This window comes from Nipponia nippon, unplaced genomic scaffold (assembly GCF_047370975.1).
Source record: "Nipponia nippon isolate SJK-2023a ecotype South Korea unplaced genomic scaffold, ASM4737097v1 scaffold_2, whole genome shotgun sequence".
Lineage (NCBI taxonomy): Eukaryota > Metazoa > Chordata > Aves > Pelecaniformes > Threskiornithidae > Nipponia > Nipponia nippon.
In genome coordinates this window covers 2,518,659-2,542,193 of record NW_028262336.1, presented here as the reverse complement: position 1 = coordinate 2,542,193, position 23,535 = coordinate 2,518,659, and the positions used below count along the sequence as shown (strand labels likewise).

General features: G+C 49.0%; 1 protein-coding gene across 2 annotated transcripts; it reads left to right on the top strand.

Annotated features, from left to right (window-relative positions):
* Positions 1 to 2: 2 nt before the first annotated feature.
* On the top strand, positions 3 to 23,313 carry WDR3 (WD repeat domain 3). 2 transcript variants are annotated; one of them, XM_009460547.2, is made up of 26 exons: positions 3 to 252; positions 1,208 to 1,417; positions 1,877 to 1,995; positions 3,705 to 3,783; positions 4,130 to 4,225; positions 4,688 to 4,798; positions 5,837 to 5,938; positions 6,056 to 6,153; positions 7,056 to 7,151; positions 7,485 to 7,715; positions 8,553 to 8,646; positions 9,016 to 9,117; positions 11,903 to 11,988; positions 12,444 to 12,579; positions 13,281 to 13,337; positions 14,782 to 14,882; positions 15,034 to 15,145; positions 15,261 to 15,395; positions 16,972 to 17,022; positions 17,698 to 17,763; positions 18,631 to 18,723; positions 19,285 to 19,332; positions 20,390 to 20,433; positions 20,915 to 21,043; positions 21,809 to 21,902; positions 22,531 to 23,313. In XM_009460547.2, exons 1-26 carry the CDS (start codon positions 82 to 84, stop codon positions 22,684 to 22,686), a joined length of 2,817 nt encoding a protein of 938 aa, XP_009458822.2. In that variant the 5' UTR covers positions 3 to 81; the 3' UTR covers positions 22,687 to 23,313. The 2 variants fall into 2 exon arrangements, with proteins under 2 accessions (XP_009458822.2, XP_087613320.1); XM_087757194.1 differs by lacking the exons at positions 21,809 to 21,902; positions 22,531 to 23,313 and adding an exon at positions 21,421 to 21,791.
* Positions 23,314 to 23,535: the final 222 nt, after the last annotated feature.

Below are 23,535 nucleotides of genomic sequence, written 5' to 3'. Positions count from 1 at the left end.
CATTTCCGGGCTCGGTCCGCGTGGCGGCCGTTGGAGCGGCCGTTGGGCGGCCGGGTTTCCTCAGCGCCTCCCGCCGCCGCCATGGGCCTCACCCGGCAGTACCTGCGGTACGGGCCGGCCGCGCTTTTCGGGCTGGTGGCCAGCGCCAGGGGCAACGCGGCCTTCGTGAGGCTGCGCGGCGAGCGGAGCCGCTGCGTGGCCGTGGCGGCCTGCGAGCACGTCTTCGTGTGGGACCTGCGGAAAGGAGAGAAGGTGCGAGCGGGGCGGGGGGGCAGCGTGCGGCGCCATGGGACCATCTGAAGCGAAGTAATTTGTCTTAGTGGGCGACGTTTTACGAGAAGCGTCACCTCCACGGCCCCCTCCCCGCTTCTGTAGCCTGAGCACGCCTTGAGGCTTGCTTGTGGGGCGAGTCTGCAGCTCGGGGTGCGCCCTGGCTGAGCATGCACTGCTGATCCTCTGAGGTTTGCCTCTGGTGCCTCAGCTGGGGAAGAGTGATTGCCGCCAGTGAGTGGAAAGTTGTCCCCTTTTCACCTGGCGACGAGCAGCAGCGCTGTGTGGAAGTTGTGGGATGGAACAGGGACGTGGTGGAGTTTGCGTTTCGGCTGTGGGGCTGGGCTTCCCAAGTGAAAGTTGTATCCCACAGGGGGGTTGTGACTTTAAGGATTTTGCCACATGTTTCCTCCTGCGAGAGTCTGAAATCATTGTAAGTGCTACTGTCCACTACAACCCGAACTCAGGATTTGCTTTACAGCCCCTAGAGTGCTGACTGCCGGCTTGTTGTTTTGCAGTGTTTTTATCATTCTCAAGTTCTTGTGCAGTCTGTGGAAAGGCAGCTCTGCTCTGAGACAGGCCAAGCAAGAGAGGATGGGTCAGGAAGAAGCTTTCAGACTTTGCTCTTGAACAATGCTCCTTGCTCTCTGGCACTTAAAATGCAGGGGCAGAAATTTGGGCTTCTGAGTTCCAGGCCTCATTCTGCACCAGTTTCCTGTGTGATTGTGAGAAATTCTAGCTGCTGTCTGCCATCTAAAACGGGGCTAATGACACTGTGTTCAGTGCAGAAAGCTGAAAAATGAACTTCTAAAGTGGCAGAAGTGCTCAGCTGGAAGTTCAGTAGAAGAGCAGAGTATATTCTTTCTGCTGTATAAGTATCTGGCTCTGAGATGCCATTTATCAACATTGTACGTGTTTTGTCTCCTAAAAATTGCAGGTTCTTATCCTTAAGGGTCTCAAGCAGGAGGTCAGTTGCCTCTGCCCCTCTCCAGACGGGTTGCACTTGGCTGTTGGGTATGAAGATGGATCAATCCGTGTCTTCAGCCTCCTAAGCGGAGAAGCGAATATCACTTTCAATGGACACAAGGCTGCAGTTACAGCCCTGCGGTATGACCATCTGGGTGGCCGGCTGGTGTCTGGCTCAAAGGTGAGGGTTGCACATCTGGAGGGCAGCCCGTTCATAGAGATGCTCTGTGGAGAAGGCTGACCTGCACTAAAATGTTTGGTATTTTAAGCGGGTTATGTGGCCTCTGCGTATGGCCAGAGGATGACAATGAGAGGAGTTCGGGCTGCAAGACAGCGATGGAGCTGGGGAGCCCAGGGCCAGGAGAGCAGCGAGCAGCGGGGACTGCAGGGCAGGAGCGGGGTGTGAGCCGTTAAAGGTGAAGAAGCTCGTGGGGTCAGGAATAGCAAAAGGCAGGGCAGAGGTGCATCTCTTGGTCTGAATGCGCCTTGGGGGAAGGAATGTCACTTGCATTAATCATCCCTAACATTCAAATTCAGAGCAAGAAAGCTTGCTCTCAGGTAACCTTTTCTGTCTCATAGCAGAGGTAGACATTTTGCAGAGACAAATGCCAGTCCCTCGGAGACACTCTGTCTGTTCCAGGATACAGATGTCATCGTGTGGGATGTCATCAACGAGAGCGGTCTGTACCGGCTGAGAGGACACAAGGATGCTGTCACTCAAGTCCTTTTCTTGAAGGAGAAGAACCTGTTGGTCACCAGGTGAGCCAGCCTAAGCGTAGTGGTCACCCAGGAAAGCAGCCATTGTTTTACTTGCAGTTTAGATGTCCTAGGTGCTACAGCCATTTGTATTTTCCTTCTCGACACACGGTATCTCAGGCCCAGCAGCATCTCAGAATATGATTTTGTCACGTCCACATGTTTCAAATGTCCGGTGCCTGAATCCAAATGTGTTAAGCAGAACTGAAATGGCTATCCTGAAGAATACTGATTAGAAAAGGGTTTAACTTGCTGGTAAATATAACAACTTAGAATTATTGATTGTGATCATATGTTCGTTATGTATGTAACCATTTTTGCTGTTTATCTTCAAGAATTAAGCAGACTTACCTTCTGTATAGGTAATTCACACAGCAACATGACAGAAAAATTGCTTCCTAGTAGTTCATAATTATAGGCGTTAGTTAAAAGAAGATAGATGTTTTTTTGAGTTGGTTATTAGTTATTCAACACGAGCTGCTAGTTGACTGTTTAATAATAAACGGTTGACATAAGGTACTCTTGCTCAAATATTCATCAATAATTTTTTATTAATTAACATGTCATCTAATAGCTTAACAGAAAAGTGCATGCAATCAGTTCAGTGTAAAATTATAACAAGTTTCTTGTGCTTTTTTTGTTGTTTCAAATGGAAAAAGTAGTATTTTGTTGGTCTGGTAGATGATGCCTGTTTCTTAATGCGATTTCAAGTCTTTGCAGGTCAGCTTTAGAAATGCTTCTTAATTCTCTCAGTAGCTAAATTGAGATAAAGAATTCCTTTCTTTTTTTTTGTTAATAGAGGAGAGGTGTTATCCTATTTTTCTGGAGATGCAAAGTTTTGCTTCTTACTTTAGATTGTTTTTTTGCCCAAGCAGCTAACTGCAGTCCTTGGTGTACAGAATTTTTTGCGATATTTTTGTATGTCCAGTTTACAAGTGCCTTTGGATCCTATGTAGCAAAAGAGATGGCTTAACAATAAATAACACTTTTAATCAAAATTTTTTTGTCCTGAAGGAGCTTAGTAATTGAACAACAAGTTTTATATTTTGATTTAGTTGAAACTTATTGTGAAAAATAGGCTCTAACAAAGTTAGCAAAAATTAAAAAAGTATTAATTGTTGTAAGGTGTACTGAAAGAATCTGTATAGATGTTCAGATTATTTTTCTTGGGTGCTCTTGTAACATTGGGGTAGCATAATATAGCCAGAAACGTGTTTTCAAGGAGGTCTAATCCTACAGCGGCTTAGGAGGACTGAAACAGCTGTAATTCTCTGTTAGGAGGAGCAGCTCCAGATCACTGCTCAGAGTGAAGGCATTTGCTTTCCTGGCAGCCTGGTCAATGCACAGGCATGGCACAGGCTGAGAATGTGGAGAGGGGTTTTAGAGGCAGCTTTAGAATTGATCTAAAGATCTAAGATCTTTGTGCTTACTGTTCTCACCCTAAATAAGCGAGAAAGGAGGCTGTGTGACACTGGGGCTTGCAGCCGAATCCGGATGGGGAAGCACTTTTCAGTGACTTGCTAGATACCTTTTTGCAGCACCCTTGTATTGCTCTACTTTGTCCTTGCATAGCTTGCGAAATTCAATGTCTGAGCAGCTGCTCTGTGATACGTTGTGGCACGTTTTAGATTTCTTGTATTTCTACCACTTTTCTAAGCACGTGAGCTCTGGCAGCCTTTCCTCGTGTCTTGAGTTTTTCTTCTTTGTTCCAGCGGCAAAGACACATTGGTGAAATGGTGGGATCTGGACACCCAGCACTGCTTCAAAACTCTGGTTGGACACCGTACTGAGGTAAAGAGGATATGTGGGGAGCTGTTGGGATGGAGGGACTTTGGATTGCATGTCAGGGCTCACTCGGTGCTTTCCCTGCTCTCAGGAGTTCTAAACTGGCACTGTGATATATTTTGCTTGTCATTAGGCTTTAGAGATGAGCAAATGAGAAACTTCCAAACTTTCCAGGATCTGTCATCAGCATGCAGTGGGTGGCAATCCCAATATAGATGTCCCCAGAGGAGGTCCCGACTAGATCCACTCTCTTCTTGGTTGCCATTTAAATAAATCAATTGCAGATGCTCTGCTGTTATGGTGATAGTTAAAGGGTCCATAAGCCAATTCCTCACATTCTGCTTCGGTACAGGTTTGGGGGATGGCTTTGATATCCGAAGAGAAGCGTCTGATCACTGGCAGTGCTGACAGTGAGCTGAGGGTGTGGGATATCACTTACATCCAGGAGGTAAGATATTCCCTCTGCAACCCCTCACAGCCTTGTCCAGCTGCTTGTCTTTGGACTAGGATGGGTCTGGAACACATTAAATCTTACTGCCATTCTGGGAGACAAAGCAATGTCTTTGCTGCCTGAGGGGTCTGGAAGCTGCTCTTGGGATAGATTTTGCTGTTTTCTGTGTTTTGAGCTTTGAAGTAAAGCTGCGAGCACTTCCAGAACAAGGTTTCCAGAGTGTGTCAGATCTTCCTGCCTTCTGGCTTACTGCTAGAGAAGACAGGCTTTTGGCCGGATGATAAGCAGTGGAGGACGTGGAATGTTTGGTGCCTACCGGCATGCTGTGGGCCACTGCTTTGTTGCAGTGTACGCTAACCACTTCTTCCTCCAGGGAAGTGAAGTGCGAGACAGGAATCAGAACACCGTAGCTCTTGGGGTTTAAGGTATTCCATATGTTTTTTTTTTGTCCATGAACAGGTAAAAGATCCTGATGAGCCAGAATCCAAGAAAAGCAAAGAGTCTTCACCTGGAGCAGAAGAAAACACTGAAGACGATGAGACCCTAGAGTTGGATGAGCATCCCGAGGAAGTAAGTTCAGTTTTCCATGCTGCCTGTGGGATGGTGTACCTAACCCCTTTTGCGTGGTGCTGCTTGCAGAGCCAACAGGAGTTTGAGAGTCACTCACACGTTGCTCCTCGGTATGGGGTTTATACCCTGAGTGTCATATTTAGCCTGTTAGGGAAAATGCGGTGATTCTTGTCTTGCTTCATAACATCTTCCTCAGCAGCAGTTGCTGCCCCTTCTACCTGCAGAACATCAGCAGAAGTATGTGTGCCGAAACACATACACGTGTTGTCGTCCACCGAAAGCTTTTTCTTTGCCTTCTGTTTGGGGGGAGCTAGCAAGTGTTTAAAGTTTGACAGTGCTAACAGAGCTCTCTCATTGGACAGCATAGGAATAAAATAGTTACTATCTGGTTGGCAGCTGCTGGGTTCAGTGCTGATGCCCAGCTTTGCAGGTCACCAGTGGAAGCTGGGAGGGCAGAGTAACTGTAATGAGTTATGGTGTGAGATTTGATTGCGGAAAGCCGTACCCACTTGTGCTCCTGGTGGAGACTTTACTGAATCTGTCTTTCCGGTGGAACTTTCAGGGGTCCTCCTCAGATTTCAGGCTGCTTGTAGTTATGGTAAATACCTGACCTTGTTAAATACTTTTCCAACTTCCTCTCCAAAGGATTTCTCTGCCTTCAGCCACCGGTTTAGAGTCTCTGTTCTTGCCTTCTCTGCCTCTTCTAACAGAGGAACTGAGCTCTGCTGTCTTTGTAGCATAAAAATTCATCTCTGTCTCTTAAATGGCTATGATTTGCCAATAAAGTTGTTACTCTTCCACCGAGACTGTCAATGATTTTTTTCAGCTAAAATGCAACAAAACATAATGAGATAAGCCTATAGATCACACAAATGCTTGTTTTGTCCCTAGGTTATCCCTGCTAGCTGTTTTACCAGGACTCTATAGGTCCATTTCCCCTCTTCTCCTCTTGACTTCTCTTGCCAGTAGGTTTCTGAGTTTGCTTGAGAAGATCACTTAACCTTTCAGACCGAATTTATTCTCCTTCTTTCCCTATAGCGCCTCGTAAAGTGCAGCAAAGTTGGATCCATCATGCGGGAAGGGAGAGACCGAGTAGTTACTCTTGCCACAGACCAAACGGGCAAGATTTTGGCCTGCCATGTAAGTAATGGGGGGCTCTGCTGTCGAGCTGTAGAGGAGGCTGTTAGAGACCTTGGGTAGTTTCTGTAAGGGCCAGGCGGCTTTGCGTGCCTTTGACTTTGTTTGCTCTGTCTCTAGGGAACAGATGCTGTTCTGGAAGTGTTCTCTGTCCTTTCTGAAGAGGAAGTCCAAAAGAAATTGGAAAAGAAAATGAAGAAAGCAAAGAAAAAAGCGAAGTAAGCAGTCTAATGGATGTATTTGGATGCTGTCTGCGTCCAGAGAACTGTTAGAAAAGCCCTTCAGCAGCATGACACAGTGGTTGAACTGCAAGCTGCTGGTCATTTTGTCTGTGCTAGCTGTTGTATTTTGGGGTCACTGTTCCTGTGCATCCTTGATGCTTGTCTGAGCAACACTGCTCCCAGAGACTAAGGAAATAACCTTTCTTTTTGAGTCTTCCCCCTGCAAAAAAAGCTAATGCGTGGAAAGGAATGGACATAAAATGTTTTTTTCAGAGCTGCTCACTTCTACCTGACATTCATATTTACGCTGCTTGGTGCATCAAATAAAGCCCTTGATAGGACATACAGGAATGAGTTTCATCTGAGAAGTCAGAGTGACTCTGATACCTCATCTCCTGTTTTACAGCAGGCAGAGATGCAGGTGAGAGCTTTATTAATGTTTGCCTTGTGTTAAGTGTCTGGGTATCCTGGCACGTAACAGGTGCCTCATGACAGCCCGCAGGGAGAGGTTTGGTTCCAGGGTAGAAACTGATGCACCGAGCACGTAAATCTGGAGATGCATTTTGGCTATGGCTGAGGACTTTTGATGAGCGGTAGGAGATGAGCAGAAGCTGATTTCCCACTCAAACGCAGCTTTCTGTTTGTTTTGTATCCATCTTTCTAACGTGCCTTGTTCAAGTGCTTTGGCTCCGGAGGTGGTTGCCTTTTTTTAGTAGTCTGCATACCAGCATGAACTTCACTGTCTCACCCTATTCTTAAATGTAGTTAGCACTACTGGATAAGAGGGTGGTTGTTTTTAGCAGGCTAAGTGGTTTCCTTCTGTTATTCTCTGTCCCTGTGTTAGTTTGTTTTGGCTGTGCTGGGTTATTTGACTCTCCTCCATTATCTGACATCTCTAGACAGAACTCTGAAGAGGAGCCTGAAAAGACCGTGGAGCTGAGCCTGCAGGAGGAGATTGAGCGGGTCACTAAAATCAGAGCTTCTTCTAAAATCAAGTGAGTGGAAAGCCTGTTGTAGAGGCTGAGCTGTGGTCATGCAGCTGCTTGGGGAGAGCTCTGCACAGCTCAATACAGGGAGAGATGGAAGAAGTTTCCCCCTCGACATCTGTTCAGCTTGGAGCTGGGCAGAGGCCTGCCGTGACCTCCAGTCCATTCACACCTCTTCCACAAGTGGTGCCGTTTGTGCACACCTCTGTGGCTGAGTGTGCGCTCTCCTGTGGCATGCCTCTGTCTATGTTCCTTTTTCTCAGTTGTTCTTGATATTTGATCCCTCCTACGTTTTTGTCTTATTGCCCCTGTGTACAGCTCTGATTTTGTCTAATCAAACAGGTCATTTGACTTGCTTCTCTCTCCAAAAGGAGAGCTGAAGATCGTACTGCTGCTCCAGAACAACATCATTGAGTCGTACAACCTGGACCTGTCGGCACAAGTCCCACAGGCTGTCCGTGCATCCAAGATAACCATCGGAGGCCACCGCAGTGATGTCAGGACGTTGGCTTTTAGCTCTGACAACATTGCCATTCTCTCAGCAGCTGCAGAGTCTGTAAAGATTTGGAACAGGTACACAGTCCGGTTGTGTCAGTCCCCTCTGTGCTGTGTGTGTCAGTCTCCCAGAGCTCAGGGATGCTGTGTTCAGAGAGGCAGTGATAAGGAAGAGGGGATGATGGAGAAATACAAAATACGGAAGCAACGGAAGTAAATAGAAAACTATTTGACTTCTTTCCTTGTTAGCGAAACTGAGAAGCTATAGAGCGAAAACTGCATAATTAACTCATGGAGTTTGATGCTGTAAAGCAGCACTGAGGCTAAGTTTAGTGGCAGGTATGGAAAGACAGATCTCTCAACACAAAGGCCATATGTAGCAGTCCCGTATAGACTATATTTTGTTGTTTTGTTGGTTTTTTTTTTTCCTTTTTAATAAGAGGTACTAACTGTTACCCTAAACTAGCTACTGCCTCTTCTTTGGGGAACACGTGGGCTTCTTGGCATCTTATCTGAAGGATCTAGTATTAGACTGAGTAGGCTGCTGTTTTGAGCTAGAGTGTTGTCCCAGTGTTTCCTGAGTGGTGCCAATTTCAAGCTCTGTTTCCTTTGAGTGTGCCGTCTTATACTCCTCCCTCATCTCCTGAATGACAGGAATTGCTGTTGGAGGGCAGGAGCTCTGTCCTTGCTCATAACAGCAACAAGTCACGATGGTGAACTATGGAATGGCGTATTTTTATGGGATCTGTTCTTAGCAGTAACGCTGGATAGCGTTTGGGTCACAGGATGGCGGTGGTGGATCTTCTGGCCCCAGCTGAAAAGACAGCTGTGGGCAGAGGCCACTCTGGAGCATGTCTCACTTAGTGGGCCAGATTTTGTGTGTGACGAGGTTTTGGGCTCTGCCTTTGTCCACAGATCAACCTTGCAGTGCATCCGGACAATGGACTGTGAGTACGCACTCTGCTCGCTCTTTGTCCCAGGAGATCGCCAGGCCATCGTTGGCACCAAGGTAAATAGCGTCCCTTCTGCACTCCGGACCGCCCAGGTCTGGAAATGTTCTCAGAATGGCATTAAGGCAGCCTTACAGAAAATTGCGTTTCCTGATCTGGTGCACTCTGGTTTAGGTGTAAAAACCTCTCTGACGGGTTCTGCTCTGTTCCCAGTCTCTTTCTGTAGCTCCTATGGCTTAAGCTGGACAGCTGGGGAGAGCTTTGGGAAGTCCCTGGTGGCGAATAGGAGTTTGGCCATCTGTATGTGACAGTCACCTAATGAAGCTGGCTGTTCAGGAGACGGGTGGCAGGGGTGCTCTCCTGCGAGGAGCTATCGTGTCGTGAAAGCGGAGGGGCTGATTTGTCCTCTGCGATGTGTCTCTCCGCAGACAGGGAAGCTGCAGCTGTATGACCTGGCTTCTGGGAGTCTGATGGAGACACTTAACGCTCATGACGGGGCGGTGTGGTCCATTGCTCTTTCACCAGACCAGGTAACTCAGCCACCCTTCTAAGCGTCATCTGTTGCACGCCTTTTCATGTAGCTTCTTCCTATAGTGCTGCGTTTGCACTACTGGTGGGAGCATGGGAACCCCTCATCCTGGGAGGTGGAGGATGCAGCTGGTAGCGTCTAAGAACTTTAACTGTGGATACATGCACAACTTGATGAGTAATCTCTCTAGTTGTGTGGCACATGGCAAGGAGGCTTTGCGCTGAGGGGAGCCATCCTCATCACCTCATCTGGCTGCTGCATGATTTGAGAACACTTGGACTTCCCTGGTGGAGTCTGTGTGCGCAGCAATAGGTGCCTTGTGGATGTGTTCCAGCTGTGGAGAGCTTCAGCCCCTCGTAACCTGCTGCAGTGGCTGATTATCCTCCTTGTTAAATTTGCTGCTTGTCTGCTGGATTAAAGATCTCGTTAACATAGTGATGTTTTTTCTTTGTATTGCGCTCTTCTTGAGTGACCAAATCACCCTCCCCTTCTATCTGATGGTCGTTAGGCTGAACTTCTCCTGTCCCTGCAGGATGTGTTTTCCAGGCTCTTAATTGTACTTTTTAAGTTACTGTAGTCTTTTTTTTGCTGGTGGCCCCAGGATCTGGGTGCACTGTGTGAGTATACCAGTGCCAAATGCACCAATGCCTTTTGAATCCATCCAAGGACTCTTCTGGCGATAGCTCTGCAGTGAGAATGTGTATGTGGATAATAATCCACTGTGTCCCTCAAAGCCCATTTTGGGGCACTGCTTCGCAGAAGGTGTATATGTGGAGCTCAGATCCTTGCTTCCTAAGGTATAAATTAATGTTTGGGTTTTGTTTGGGCACTCTTTTTCAGATAGATTGAATAGCTCTGACATTATATAGATATGTTGGCTATTTTTCTAGTAATCCATAAAATCTGTAAGCAACATAGTGTCAAGTTATTAGGTATTTCTCATTTAAAATTAAGCTTTGAAACCTCTTAGCTGGTCTTTAATCCATGGAGTATGTGCTCTGTTGAACTATATTATCCTAGTTTTGTAATGAAAATGTAACACAAGACCAAGAGGCGTGCCTTGCATGAGCAACGCTGTTACTATTCTCAACTACAGCTTTAATCTTAAGGAAAAGGAGGATAATCCCTATCAAATTAATTTTCCATAAGCTCTTTTCTCCGTATGCAGTTTACTTTCTTTGTTTGATGGAAACTGCAGTGACCTGTTACTTCTGTTGACCACGCTCACAGTTACCAGGCCTGCCTGTTTACTCTGTCTGGATTACAGTGTTACAATAGTTTCTTCCTGGATTCCCCTCAGTATTTCTGAAGTTGCTGAGAATGGACGTTGAAAGTTTAGAGAGTATCTCATTCTGCTATGGGTCCGAACCATTGATTTACAAATGTCTGACATAAGTAGCTGCTTTTTGACAGCCTTTTGAGGTTTTGGAGCAGTTTTTCTTCACTGTGTTGTAACGTGATTATGGTACGTGGTTTTTCCCTGAGCACAACAGATGAGAAATGTTTATTGAACCCATGTTTACTGAGCCTTGCTGTTTAGTAGTTCTTATACTTCCCTCTAGAAATGGGTCAGTACTACTGAAAAGATTTTCTTTTTTTAATGTTCCCATTTTACATGCACACACTCACTCTATTTGGCGTAACCACCCCGGCTGTAGAAATCTGTTTGTGTCTTTTACTTCTTGTGTAGGTTTTTGTCCATTACCACAGTTCAGGTTCATGTTGGTTTCTGTCAATTTCCACTTTCTTCTGTTTGTTGTGTACCCTTTTCTTGTTTTTCTTATGTGGTCACGTTGGGCTAGAAGCTGGAGTGGTTTTTAGTGGAATCAAAACCATAGCAAGTAATAATCTGCCTGAGATTCATTTGCCCTACAGATTACAACATGTGGGACAGATTTTACCCTTGTTCTTAATGTGAAAGGGATAATGTTGAACTTCCTTTAGAAAGCTGTGCTTGTGGGGTGGTGGTAAGGTGTGTGTGATCCATAGAATCGTAGAATCGTTTAGGTTGGAAAAGACCTTCAAGATCATCAAGTCCAGCCGTTAACCCAGCACTGCCAAGCCCACCACTAACCCATGTCCCTCAGCACCACATCTACCCGGCTTTTAAATACCTCCAGGGATGGGGACTCAGCCCCTGCCCTGGGCAGCCTGGGCCAGGGCCTGACAGCCCTTTGGGTGAAGAAGTTTTTCCTAATATCCAATCTAAACCTCCCCTGGCGCAGCTTGAGGCCGTTCCCTCTCGTCCCATCGCTCGTTCCTTGGGAGAAGAGACCAACCCCCCCCCGGCTCCAGCCTCCTGTCAGGCAGTTGCAGAGAGCGATGAGGGCTCCCCTCAGCCTCCTCTTCTCCAGGCTGAGCACCCCCAGCTCCCCCAGCCGCTCCTCCCCAGCCTTGTGCTCCAGCCCCTTCCCCAGCCTCACTGCCCTGCTCTGGCCACGCATCCAGTAACAGTGCGAGTGTCAACCTGCCCACAAAACACAAGCACAACATTACCTACAGCTGAGGTGATTGCTTTCTGTCCCAAGGTTTCAGCCCATGTCTTGATTTACATTTGGAGTCTTTGTCTTAGACCTCCCTGCCCGAGCTTTTGAAATGGTTGTTGCTCAGCCATTGGGTAATGCATGCTCCAGCCAGAGCAAGTGCTCCTGGTGGCGTCCACTTAGTACTGTAGGAATGTGGGATGCTTCAAAAACCTCCTTGTGTGTTGACAGTTCCTTGCTGTAGAATTTCTCTGGGTTACAGCAAAACTGGTTTCACAATAATGTTTTTGTTTTCCCCTGTAGCGTGGCTTTGTGACAGGAGGTGCTGATAAATGTGTCAAGTTCTGGGAGTTTGAGCTTGTGAAGGATGAGAGCAGTGTTCAGAAAAGGTGAGAAGAAACCTTTCTAGACGACATTCAGCTGCAATAGCCATTGTCATTGATGGATGCTTTGGCCTTTGCTGTGCGCTGTAAGAAGCGCCCATGACACGTACGTGGAACACGTGGAGAAGAGTGTGAGCTCAGTGCTGTTTTGTGAAGGTCTGAGCTTAGCTGGGGAAGGGCCCTTGCCCCGTTCTGATCCCTTGCTTGTGTGTGAGTTTAGCTTCTAATCAACAGGATGGGCCTTCAGATCATTAAGCAGTAATTTAGCAGTGAAGTTTATCAGCCCACAGTGCCGTGCTTATTTCCAGTCCCGTCTTGTTCAAGTCGTAGTGAGGAATGAGATGCTGCGTGTTAGAATTAACTGTCTTTCCCAGGGTGCAATGTGGGTGTTGTGTTCATACCTCTTCCCAACTTGTTCGTTTGGGATAACAATTGGTTTTTTTCCCTCTTTTTGTTGCCAGACTCTCCATGAAACATGTGCGCGTTTTGCAGCTGGATGAAGATGTTCTCTGTGTGCGGTACAGCCCCAACCAGAAACTGCTGGCTGTCTCCTTACTGGATTGCACTGTGAAGATTTTCTACATTGACACGCTCAAGGTGTGTGACCAAATGGGCTGTGAGGCTGTGCCGGGAGTGATGTAATTGTAGGCTGAAAGATAAGGAATACATAGGAAAAAGGTCTGTTTATTGTGGGATGCTAGTAAGAATCAAAGAGAGACCATGCATCCCACTTCAGGTGCCTGTTTGCTAGCAACCCTGACGGAACCATGGCTGGCCCACACTGGGGAGAAGATCTGGAAAGTGTTGTGAACCTGCAGGAGGCAAGGGTCACTCTAAACCCTGAGGGCATGGTGGTACTCCAGAGCTGCGAGGCGCTGTGAGGGTGCGGATGGATGTGTCACACATGGCATTAAACAGGGCATAGCACAGGCAAGGCCCGGGGGAGCGGAATCTTCCTTGTGAGCAGCGTGTGGTGGTTTTGTGCGTTATTAGCACGTGAATGTTAGGGAACGACACAAGACAGACCAGCACTGACAAACAGGCAAAGAGAAAGAGAGAGAAACTCCGTAGGCGGTGGTGATTAGCACCAGAAGTAGCTCAGCTTGCTTGGGTACTTCCACCCTCATCTCAGTTGTGCCATCGTGGCTCTGCGGCTAACAGCATTCAGGGCAAGAGTGAAAGTGGGGCAGTGCTAGAAAGACAGAGCTCCTGAGGCAGAGCAGAACAAGCCTGGATCTTGAGATTTTCACACGTCTTTACCCAGCATGTCTAACTGAGACACCTTTCTTCTGCTTCAGTTTTTCCTCTCTCTGTATGGACACAAGCTGCCAGTGCTGTGTATGGACATCTCCTATGTAAGTATCATTAGGGCTCTGTGTTAGGTGGGACTGTGGTGATATGGATGACTGCGAGAACCTCTGCTGGCAGCAGGGCCTCTAGGATAATGCTTTCTTGTCACCTCCTTTCTCCTGACTTAGCAGTTTCTTGACGGGACACAGCAAGCCCCTCTTTATCCCGCAGTCCTGTGCTCACTGGGAGGGGTCACGGAGCAGTGGTCATGACAGAACTGAGCAGGGCATTTTGTGAGCGAGTGGAAATCGAAATGCAGTGGTGCTTCCCTATACTCATCTTAAGAGGTACAGCCTGCTCTCTGCTGAAGTTACTAACCGTGTGAGAGGAGCCCAAATTCTTTGTTAGTGGGCGCAGAGAGCGTGTGCTGAACTGGAGCAGCCTTTTCATGCCTGTTCATTCTTGGGCTGTATCTTAGAATCATAGAATCATTTAGGTTGGAAAAGACTTTTAAGATCATTGAGTCCAACCGTTAACCCAGCGCTGCCAAGTCCCCCACTAACCCGTGTCCCTCAGCACCACATCTCCCTGGCTTTTAAATCCTTCCAGGGATGGGGACTCAGCCCCTGCCCTGGGCAGCCTGGGCCAGGGCCTGACAGCCCTTTGGGTGAAGAAGTTTTTCCTAATATCCAATCTAAACCTGCCCTGGCGCAGCTTGAGGCCGTTCCCTCTCGTCCCATCGCTTGTTACTGGGGAGAAGAGACCGACGCCCCCGGCTCCAGCCTCCTGTCAGGCAGTTGCAGAGAGCGATGAGGGCTCCCCTCAGCCTCCTCTTCTCCAGGCTGAGCACCCCCAGCTCCCCCAGCCGCTCCTCCCCAGCCTTGTGCTCCAGCCCCTGCCCCAGCCTCGCTGCCCTGCTCTGGCCACGCTCCAGCCCCTCCATGGCCGCCTTGGGGTGAGGGGCCCAACGCTGAGCACAGGATTCGAGGTGTGGCCTCACCAGTGCCCAGTACAGGGGGACGATCCCTGCCCTGCTCCTGCTGGCCACACCTGATACAATCCAGGATGCTGTTGGCCCTCTTGGCCACCTGGGCACACTGCTGGCTCATGTTCAGCCAGCTGTCGACCAACACCCCCAGGTCCTTTCCCGCCGGGCAGCTCTCCAGGCACTCCTGCCCACGCCTGCAGCATTGCCTGGGGTTGTTGTGACCCAAGTGCGGGACCTGGCACTTAGATCTTGCTCTGGGGTGTCCTTGGAATGAGGCTCACTGGAAGCCAAAAATATCAAGATGTAGTGAAGGTCTTAAATGCCTGCAGAGGTTCAGAAAAGAGCCAGAGTGCTGTCAGTGGGCTGTGCCAGTACCACAAGCATGGGCCACCATGGTGACAGGAGGCGGAGGGATCAGGAGGGCATGTTTCATTCAGGAGCCAGGCATCTGCTTACTTAGTGCTGCTCAGTCACTGGTTCAGCAGTAATTCTTCATGGGGCCTCTCTCTGTTGCTCCGTAGGATGGGACTCTAATTGCGACCGGCTCTGCTGACAGGAATGTGAAGATTTGGGGCTTGGATTTTGGGGACTGTCACCGCTCTCTCTTTGCCCATGATGACAGGTCAGTCAAATCCTACAGCATCTCTGGGCTGCAGGCTATCTGATCTCCAAGAGGCTGTGATCCAGCAATAACCCTTTTGTCCAGCATATCGAATGGGGGGATGTCTGCATTGTTCCCCAAGTGGGTGAATTTGAGCCTTTTTCCCTTTCAGTGTGATGTATCTGCAGTTTGTGGCAAAATCCCATCTCTTCTTCACAGCTGGGAAGGACAGTAAGATTAAGCAGTGGGATGCAGATAAATTTGAGCACATCCAGACGCTGGAGGTAGGAAGTTTTGGAGACTGTTGAAAGGAAGCGTTATCCCTGCATGAGCAGCACTTCCCTCAGGGGCTGGGAGCTGGGCGGTGCTCATGTCTTACCTCTTCTGTCTACCATGCAGGGGCATCACCAGGAGGTGTGGTGTTTGGCACTGAGTCCCAACGGAGACTACGTGGTGTCGGCATCCCATGACAAGTCCCTGCGCCTCTGGGAAAGGACGAGGGAGCCACTTGTTTTGGAAGAGGAGAGGGAGATGGTGAGTGTCGCATCCTTCCTGCCAAAGACAACTTCCAGGCCTGTTTTCTCCCCAGCAGGCAGATTCTTCATTTTTCACTGTGGAAGAGTCTGGCTCCGCGCTTGGCAGACTTGCTCGTTATTAGCCACGACCTGGTGTTGAGGTGCCCAGGGCTGACTGGCATCTTTTGCGTGATGGGACTGTTGCCCAAGCTGTCTGGAGACAGCACCGCGGATGTTGCAGGTGCTTGTCTGTCTGTACTGCATTGCAGATGCCTGGCTAACCTGCGCTCTGCTTTGCTTCTCTCTTCCTTCCCAGACTTTCCTCTATAGCTGTGGTTTCCTACAGGTCTGTTGGCTACAGCCTTTGACCTTCTCTTACTCTCTGGTGCTCCTTTCAACTCAAGTGTGCTTTGGACGCAGCTCAGCAGGTGGCTGTCGTGGAGTCATGGAGAGCGCTGCTCCTGTTAAATGCAGTTTGTCTTGGTTTTCCAACCGTGAGAGGTCCATTCTACCTTGGTAGCGGGCCCCAGAGCTCAGGGATGCTGGAAGAAGCCACTTCTACTCCATTTGAGCATGTATTGTGAGGAATCATGGACTCACAGAAGGACTTCAGTAGGAAGGAAACTGAGGGTCTCTGGTCCAACCCCTTGCCCGCTGCAGGGTAAGGTTAAAGCTGTATCAGACTGCTCAGAGACTTGCTCAGACACATGAACATCTCCAAGGAAGGAGATTTTCCAGGCTATCTGAGCACCTGTTCCAGTGCTGAACAACCCTCGGGGTTGGCGGATGCATTTGTTTCACGTATCCAACTGGAAATTCCCTTGGAACAAGTTGTAACTTTTGTCTTTTCACTATATCCCTCAGAGGAGTCTGGCTCTGTCTCCCCTTCTTAAAGCAGTTCTCAAACCACAGTGGGGGAAGGATGTAGAAACATGTGCAGAAGCAGGAGTGGATGAGAAACCTACAATAAATGTATTGGGTTTTTTTTGTCCCAGCCTGTTTGCAGAGAGCTCAGGTGAACCATAGGCAGCATCTTGATGCCCAGTAGTTGGTGTGCTAGGAATGATGGTGGTAAAAGGAGAGACAGAGACAGCTCCTTTTCCAGATGCGACAAAAGTGTGTTTGGGGTGAAATTTGAGTAACAAGGTGGGCATGAATACACCAGTAGTGAATTACGCACTGATGGGGCCCCGTTCATGTGAGAGATGTCAGACAGGAGGCTTTTCCCTCTTGCAGGCTAGGACAGCCCTGGGACTTGCCTAGGCTTGTTCCTTCTGTGCTGTGTGCCAGGTGGAAGGTCTGGTGTGAAATGCTGTTGTCTGTCTCTCAGCTTGGTGGGCTGTCTAAGGGCTCTTCCTGCATCCAGAGCAGAGACCTTGATTTCTTTCTGTCTGGGAGATCCCAGAGTTCTCCCTGGGATTGGGACCAGGGACAAGTGGGCAAATGCCCACTGGCATTGTTGATCTCTGCTGACTTGTCCTGGTTTTGCAATGGGCTGCATGAAGCTCCCTTGCTCAACCAGTCTGGAGGGGACTTGTTACCTTGCTTGCTGCCTGCTCGCCTGTGTTAATATGTTGTGTTCTCATCCACTGTAGCAACGAGAAGCTGAATATGAAGAGAGCGTGGCGAAGGAAGAGCAGCCTGTGGTGAGTTGCACTATCTGACTGTGTGACAGTCTGCCTGTACAGAGTCCGGAATAACTATTTCTGTAAGAGGCCTAGAAGAGGTGTTGGAGAGGACTGGTAATTTTCTTGCTTTGAGGAGGTGCGGAGGGGAAGGTGCTGCTGAAGCTGTGGTTGCCCCGTGATGCAGTTGACTCTGGTACTTCCTACAGACAGCTTTAGGAGAGAGCGTGGAGTGGCCAAACTGCTACACAGTAGCTGTGGATGCTGAAACCTTGCTGTGCTGTTGTCTGTCCTATCTCCCCAGTTCATGTCCACACCAGGTCTGCACCAAGGCTGGGCTGCCTTGTGACAGCTGCTTCCAGGTCCGTGTAGTGCAGGACGGGTGGGGAAGCCTGATCCCTCCTGCTCAGACGCTTGGGTTGTGTCGCCAATAGTTTTGACACTGATCGGGTTACTCGGACTCTGTTGGTAGAACAAGAGCTGTGTTTACCTGCCTTTCAGAGCTCAGTGTTAGCACGGCGCCTCTGTTCCTGAGGAAGAGCTGTGCACTTGGGAAATCCCGTATTTCCCCAGATAAATGACCAGTTTAGGGAATGGGGCTGATTGTTTTTCTTAGCATGGAGTGTGATAGGATGCAGGGGGTGCCTACGTGTATCAGCTGCTGAAGGAGGAAGCTGCAAACTCTGTATTTTGTAGGTGGCTGGAGAGACGCAAGGAGAGACAGGGCTGGCAGGAAAGAAGACTATTGAAACCATCAAAGCGGTAAGATCGTGCGGGTCCCCCAGCATTGCTTTGTGCCTTATCCGTCTCTCAAGGAGGGGGGCTGTCAGAGGGCGGGAGCATCAGTTTGAAGAGCAGTAACCTGTGCTGTCACATAAGGGCAGAATTGCCTCTGCCTGCAAGAGCGGTCTGTCCTGCTCCATGGCCAGCAGGGAGGGATCTGACTCTGGAGAGTCACCCACCAGGAATGCTCTCCTCCTGAGATCTCTCCAGGGAACGAGGTGGGAGGTTCCTGTAGATATTCAGGCTGCAGATTTCTCTGCCTGTCACGTGTGGGACAGACAGGGCTGCTCTTGCCCTTTGGTGTTTGCAGCCCAAAGGAGCACGAGGCAGCTGGATGTTCTCTAGGCATCAGGCCTCTTGCCCAAGGGCTGCCCTGTCCGTGGGCATCTGTGGCAGGTGGAAATTTATTGTAGTGCCTGAGGCGGGAGGTGTACCAGGAGGGTGTGGGGGTGGGTAACTTCATGGACGCCAATTCCAACAGCCTGGTGCTCTTGCAAATACAGAGGAAATCCTCAGTCTGAATACTCAAAATGGTCTGACCTTGGCTTGTGCCTTGAAGGGGCACTGCTTGCTTGGGGTGTAGTTCAATGTCAAGGCAACAACTGAAGCTGCAGCAGAGAGCACCGGGGGCAGTGGGGGGAACGTGGATGGTGCTTGACACCTTCAGGACATGATCGATGTGCTCAGAATAGTGGTGCAGTCTGGAGTCGAGGTTACCTTTCCGAGCGAGACGTCCTGTGATGCTCCGTGTCAGCCCTCCTGCTTCCCCCTCCATTTGTCCAGTTGGACTTGAGCTTTGCTTTGGCTTGTCTGCCGTCACTGATGTGCTGTTCTTGTGCTGCACAGGCTGAGCGGATCATGGAAGCTATTGAGCTGTACAGAGAAGAGATGGCAAAACTAACGGAGCACAAGGCCATATGCAAAGCTGTGGGAAAAGAGGTAAAAGACTGAGGAATGTACCAGTCCCAGGGTGTCTGGGTGTATCCTTCCAGCTCTGTCGTCTGGGTGGAAAGGCTCAGCATGCAGATAAAATCAGGACAGCTGGACATAGCAAAGATTTGCCGAAATCTTATGGAGAACGCGGTGGCACTGTGCCCTGGGGCATGGTTAGTGGTGTGTTCTTTCTAACAACCTTTATGTGTAAAGTCACAGTAGGATGTAAGTTTTGTCCCTGGGAGAGCATGCTGCTGCAAATTCATCCCAAAGCCTAGTCTTTGCCTTCATCTCAACACTCCCTGCTAAATAAGGGGCTGTGATGTAAGTGGGAAAAGTGACAATTAAGAAGTGGAAGAAAATTCATGCATGTTTGAGTTAGTCATATACATCTGAGAATGAGATTGTCTAGTGGCTGCAAATGAGGCCTTCAGTGACATTCTGGGGAGGGTGAAGGTGTGGGAATTGCAGGAAGACACTTGATAAAAGCTCTTTTCTACCGTGGGTTAGTTTCTCTGCATTTGCACATACACACCTGCCTCATTCTAACCCATTCTGTGTCTCCAGGTTCCCTTTCCTGTCAATCCCATCCTCCGTGCTTATGGAAATATTACAGTAAGTGGTTTTTTATGTCTTGAATGTGTGTTAAAAAAGTTTAACCCCATCGGGGTTAAGCTGTGACCTTACCATGTACCTTATCATGAGCCAACGGTTTACGGTATTCTCCAAGATACGGGAAGGCTAGCTCAAACCTTTCCTGTGCCGAAGGGCACATCTTCCTGCTGCCAGGAGGGTGCAGTTGCCATGCTATAGTATGTTGCAGAGGAGCTGTGCCATCTAACACAAAATACCTGAGCATCCACTGGAATGGGTAATTGAGAACCCCTATCACGGTGCCCCCCACCACGTGACATCGGTAAGCACTTAGCCGGGGCCATTCTCTCCCTTCCCCTGTGAATATAGGCGCATTTAATTGCAAGTTGAATAGATTGAACAAGGGTGAATGAAATCCTGTGGCTTAGCAGCTAGCCCTTTCTTTGGAGGCGGATGATGTTTGATTGAATCCCACTGTACAGAGAAGGGATTTGAACCAGTTTCCAGAGTCCTGGAAGAATGCCCAAGTGCCAGGCTGCTGGGTAAAAACACAGCGGCACGTTATTACGTATCCTGTTACGTGGTGAAATGACTGCGATGAGCATTTAGTATGTCACACCAGGAACAAAAATACTTTATGCATTGACAGTCTGTTATCCTCTTTCCTGGGAGAGGCTTCCCAGCTGTGCTCTGCATCTGCCAAACGCTTTCAGCGGATAAACAGGAGTAGCGGGAATTAAGTCTTTGGGAGATGAGTTTGTGTAAGGTTTTGTATGTATTTGGCTGTTTCACCATGTTTTCTATCCAGTTTGTACAAGATTCATGGAACTGAATATGAGATAATTTAGCTGATGGAATATAAATTAGACTTTTCACAATATTCTTCACCAGTTAAGAGTATCCTGAGAAGGCTGGGTTTGCGTTTTGTGGAGGGAGAACTTCCCAGACTGGCAGGTTGATCTGTCTGTCTCACAAGACATGATTGTGTGCTTTTAACGGGGTGAAATGGACTTTAAGGCACGTGTTTGCATTGGAATGTTTTTTGATAAGCAGAGCTGTTGTCTTTCCTCTGTTGCAGCCTTCTGCGTACGTGCTAGAAGTTTTCAAGAAGGTCAAGTCAAGGTGAGTCCCGAGAGCCTTACTGCCGAAGAGGTCTGTGATTGAGTATTGGGTTTCTGGGCCCAGGACCGGCAGGGTCCTAGGACAGTCCCCTGTGCTGGTTATGGGCAGTGCTGGGGAGTCTGGAGTTGGTGTTCCCGGCACCCTCTTTTGGAGCATGCGTGGAACTGGGGAATGGAAATTGTTCCTTCCACGGGGAGTGTTGGGTGAAGCCTGTGTATGTGTATGCACGTGTACGTGAAGAGCAGCTTGGGGATGCCGAGGAGGGAGGGTTGTGTGCCTGCTCCCTGTGCCAGATGATGTCTGCTGGCCTGGGCTCTAGTCTGGGAGCTGCACTGTGCTTTGTGGGCAGTCGCAGACCAGCAGTGATGAATGCTTAGCACAGCTTTTGTAGCAGAGCCTTCCTATACGGAAGCGTTCCCTGCTCATCTGTAGCAGTGCGGTGATTGAGACTAATGCTTCTGTCCCTCTGCTTTCTCCTCAGTGAGCTGGAAGAGTCTCTCCTGGTGCTGCCGTTCTCCTACGTCCCTGACCTGCTCAAACTCTTTAATGAATATATTCACCTGGGTTTGGAAGTTGAACTCCTGTGCCGAGCTCTCCTCTTCCTGCTCAAGTGAGTCTTTCATCTGCCCAGACAGATCTGCTAGTCCTAGTTCAGCTGCTCTTGCTGCCCAGAACCTGGCCCCGAGGAAGCCCCGACAGGGCTCCGGTCAGTAGTAGGCCTGCTGGTTCTTCTGGGCCCCTCGTGCTGGTGCACGTCATGACTCGCTTGGCGTGAGTTAGGTGGGCAGAGAGGTCCTCCTTGCTCCTGTGCTGTGAGACGGCACAGAGCTGGGGAATATACCCCATCTCCTGCAGCTGCAAAGATGACGCTGCTTGCTGCGAATGCATGTAGCATAAGAGTGTGGGGAAAATTTGGGCTTTCTCGTATGTCTCTGGCTCTGAAGCTCTTGGGAAGCATCCTTGGGAATAAAGATGTGGTCTCTGCAGGAGATAAGGAATCACTGCAGCCTGCAGTGAGTGGTATGCGGGAATGGACTGATCGGATGCGGAGTGTTGACGTGCCCAGATGGGGTTGCTGGTCCTGGTCTGCCAGATCTCATCGGTATGAAAGGTCCTGCATCAAGGCTGAAATGGCATCGTTCACTGGCACGGTCATTGTAGAGCCCATGCCCTTAGAGGGTACCCCAGAGAGCCTTCCCCTTGAACCACTGTGCGTTAAAGAGAAGCTTCAGAGAATAGCTTTTCCAGATAAATCTCCTCAGGCTGGTCTGGGAAGGCCTGATTTAAGAGAAATCCTCTGTCCAGAACGTACAGAGCGCTGTCTGATGTTTCCAAGAACAATGCTGCAATACATCGCTGCCTGCTTTGTTCCCAGGATACATTTTGGGCAGATCACAAGCAACCACATGCTGGTGACGGTGATAGAAAATCTGAAGAAAACCACCATCTCCAGAGTCAGTGAGGCCCGGGTGAGTGTTGCAGCCCCCCTTTTTCCAGGATCTGGAATAACAGAATGGGCCAATGGCTGGGAGCATGTGTTGTCTGTGGTGTCCAGTGGGAAAGCTGGTTGGGGGTCTGAGCCCGTTTCACCTTCCTCCTGTGCAAACAGGCCGCCTTTTCCTTGTGTTCTTCCTGATGTGAGTCTGCGCAGTGGTGATCCAGCACTCGGCTTCCTCCCTCATTTACTTTTGGTTTTCTTTGATATATGTATTTGGGCTTTGGCTTGCTAGTTTCTAAATATGTAGGAGGTAAATGAACTCTCTGTTTCTCTTGGGCTTTTCTGTGGGCTACTAGTCTCAAATAATGCAGACCGTGCATCTTCCCAGAGGCAACTTCAGGTGCCTGCCAGCAACTTGCCTTTCAGAAAATACAGTGGATTATAGCTGCTCTTAAGAGAGAACTGTGGGGAACAGAGGCAGGACTGAATGTCCTCCTACTCAGTGAAGTTTACATTTAAATAATGTTGCTTTATTTAAATCTGTGGATTGTCTTCCCTTCATCATTTCTTAGTAGAGGGTGGCCAGTGCGGGACCCTCTGCCCCCTAACAAGCTTGAGATGTACCCAAGAGTGAGTGTGGTGCTGGTCTGTCTCTGCAGGATGTGCTGGGATTCAACATGGCAGGGCTCCAGTACCTGAAGAGGGAGATTGAGGCCAAGGATGAGGTGACATTTTTTGCTGATGCTACTGACCGTTTTGAGGAGAAGAAGAGGAAGAGGAAGAAGAAGGAGAAGATGGTTCTTGCAGTGCTCTAGCATTTGCTGCCCAAGACCCAGAGCACCTGGATGGGGTCACGTAACCTCAGCGCTGGCCATGGAAGTGTTCTCATGGCTGAACATCAGTGGTGATGTCCGGTAACTGGGACAAAGTCTGTCCCTCCCCATGTGGTATAACCCGGCATATAACCCCAGCTCAGAATGGTTGTCTCTGAGATGAACTCTCTCTAGTCTGCTGCAAATGTATGCATTTGAACTATTTCTGAGGTGGCTGTCAAAGGTACATGCTTTTTCTCCGGCAGAATGCCCGTGAGAAATGGAGTTGATTTCTCCCGCAGAAGAGGTCAGCTCATTCTGGCAGTGTTTTAACCGAACAGAGTGGATCCAGCACGTGGACTGCTCGTGGGGCCAGGCCCTGTGCAGGGAAGGCAGCTGGCAAGATTTTACACTGTTTTGACAACCTGCTGGTGGTTTGTGGCAATGCTTGGAGCCCCTGGGCAAAGCTCCGTGACTTCTGCCAAAGGGTGAGAACTTGGTCTACAGCCACTCACTTTTTAGTGGGACACGGAAAAAGACGGCTGCACTCTATTTACATACGCTTTACGAGACAACGTTGTTCATGGAGTTTTGTCCTGATATTTCTCTAGTAAAGCCTCAACTGCCTTGCCCTGTGTGTCAGTCCTCAAATGATTTTTTTCCAGAGAATAAGATCTGTGGGAGCAAATGAAAGGGCTGCCGTCCGGGATGGCGCTGTTCCATAGGCTCGGCAGACTGAGCGTGAGAAGCGTAGCTTGTCTGCATTGTACTTGCTTCAGTTTTAGAAATTGCACTGAATTGCTGCAATGTTGTATTTGTCCTGGATCAGATAAAATGACTTATTTTCACAGT

What these genes read in the sequence shown, in the direction of transcription:
- WDR3 (XM_009460547.2), top strand. Translation starts at nt 82, where the DNA reads ATGGGCCTCACCCGGCAGTACCTGCGGTACGGGCCGGCCGCGCTTTTC. An exon ending in AAAGCAAAGAAAAAAGCGAA is followed by an intron (nt 6,154 to 7,055) that starts GTAAGCAGTCTA and finishes TGACATCTCTAG; the next exon opens with ACAGAACTCTGAAGAGGAGC. An exon ending in CGAAGGAAGAGCAGCCTGTG is followed by an intron (nt 17,023 to 17,697) that starts GTGAGTTGCACT and finishes TGTATTTTGTAG; the next exon opens with GTGGCTGGAGAGACGCAAGG.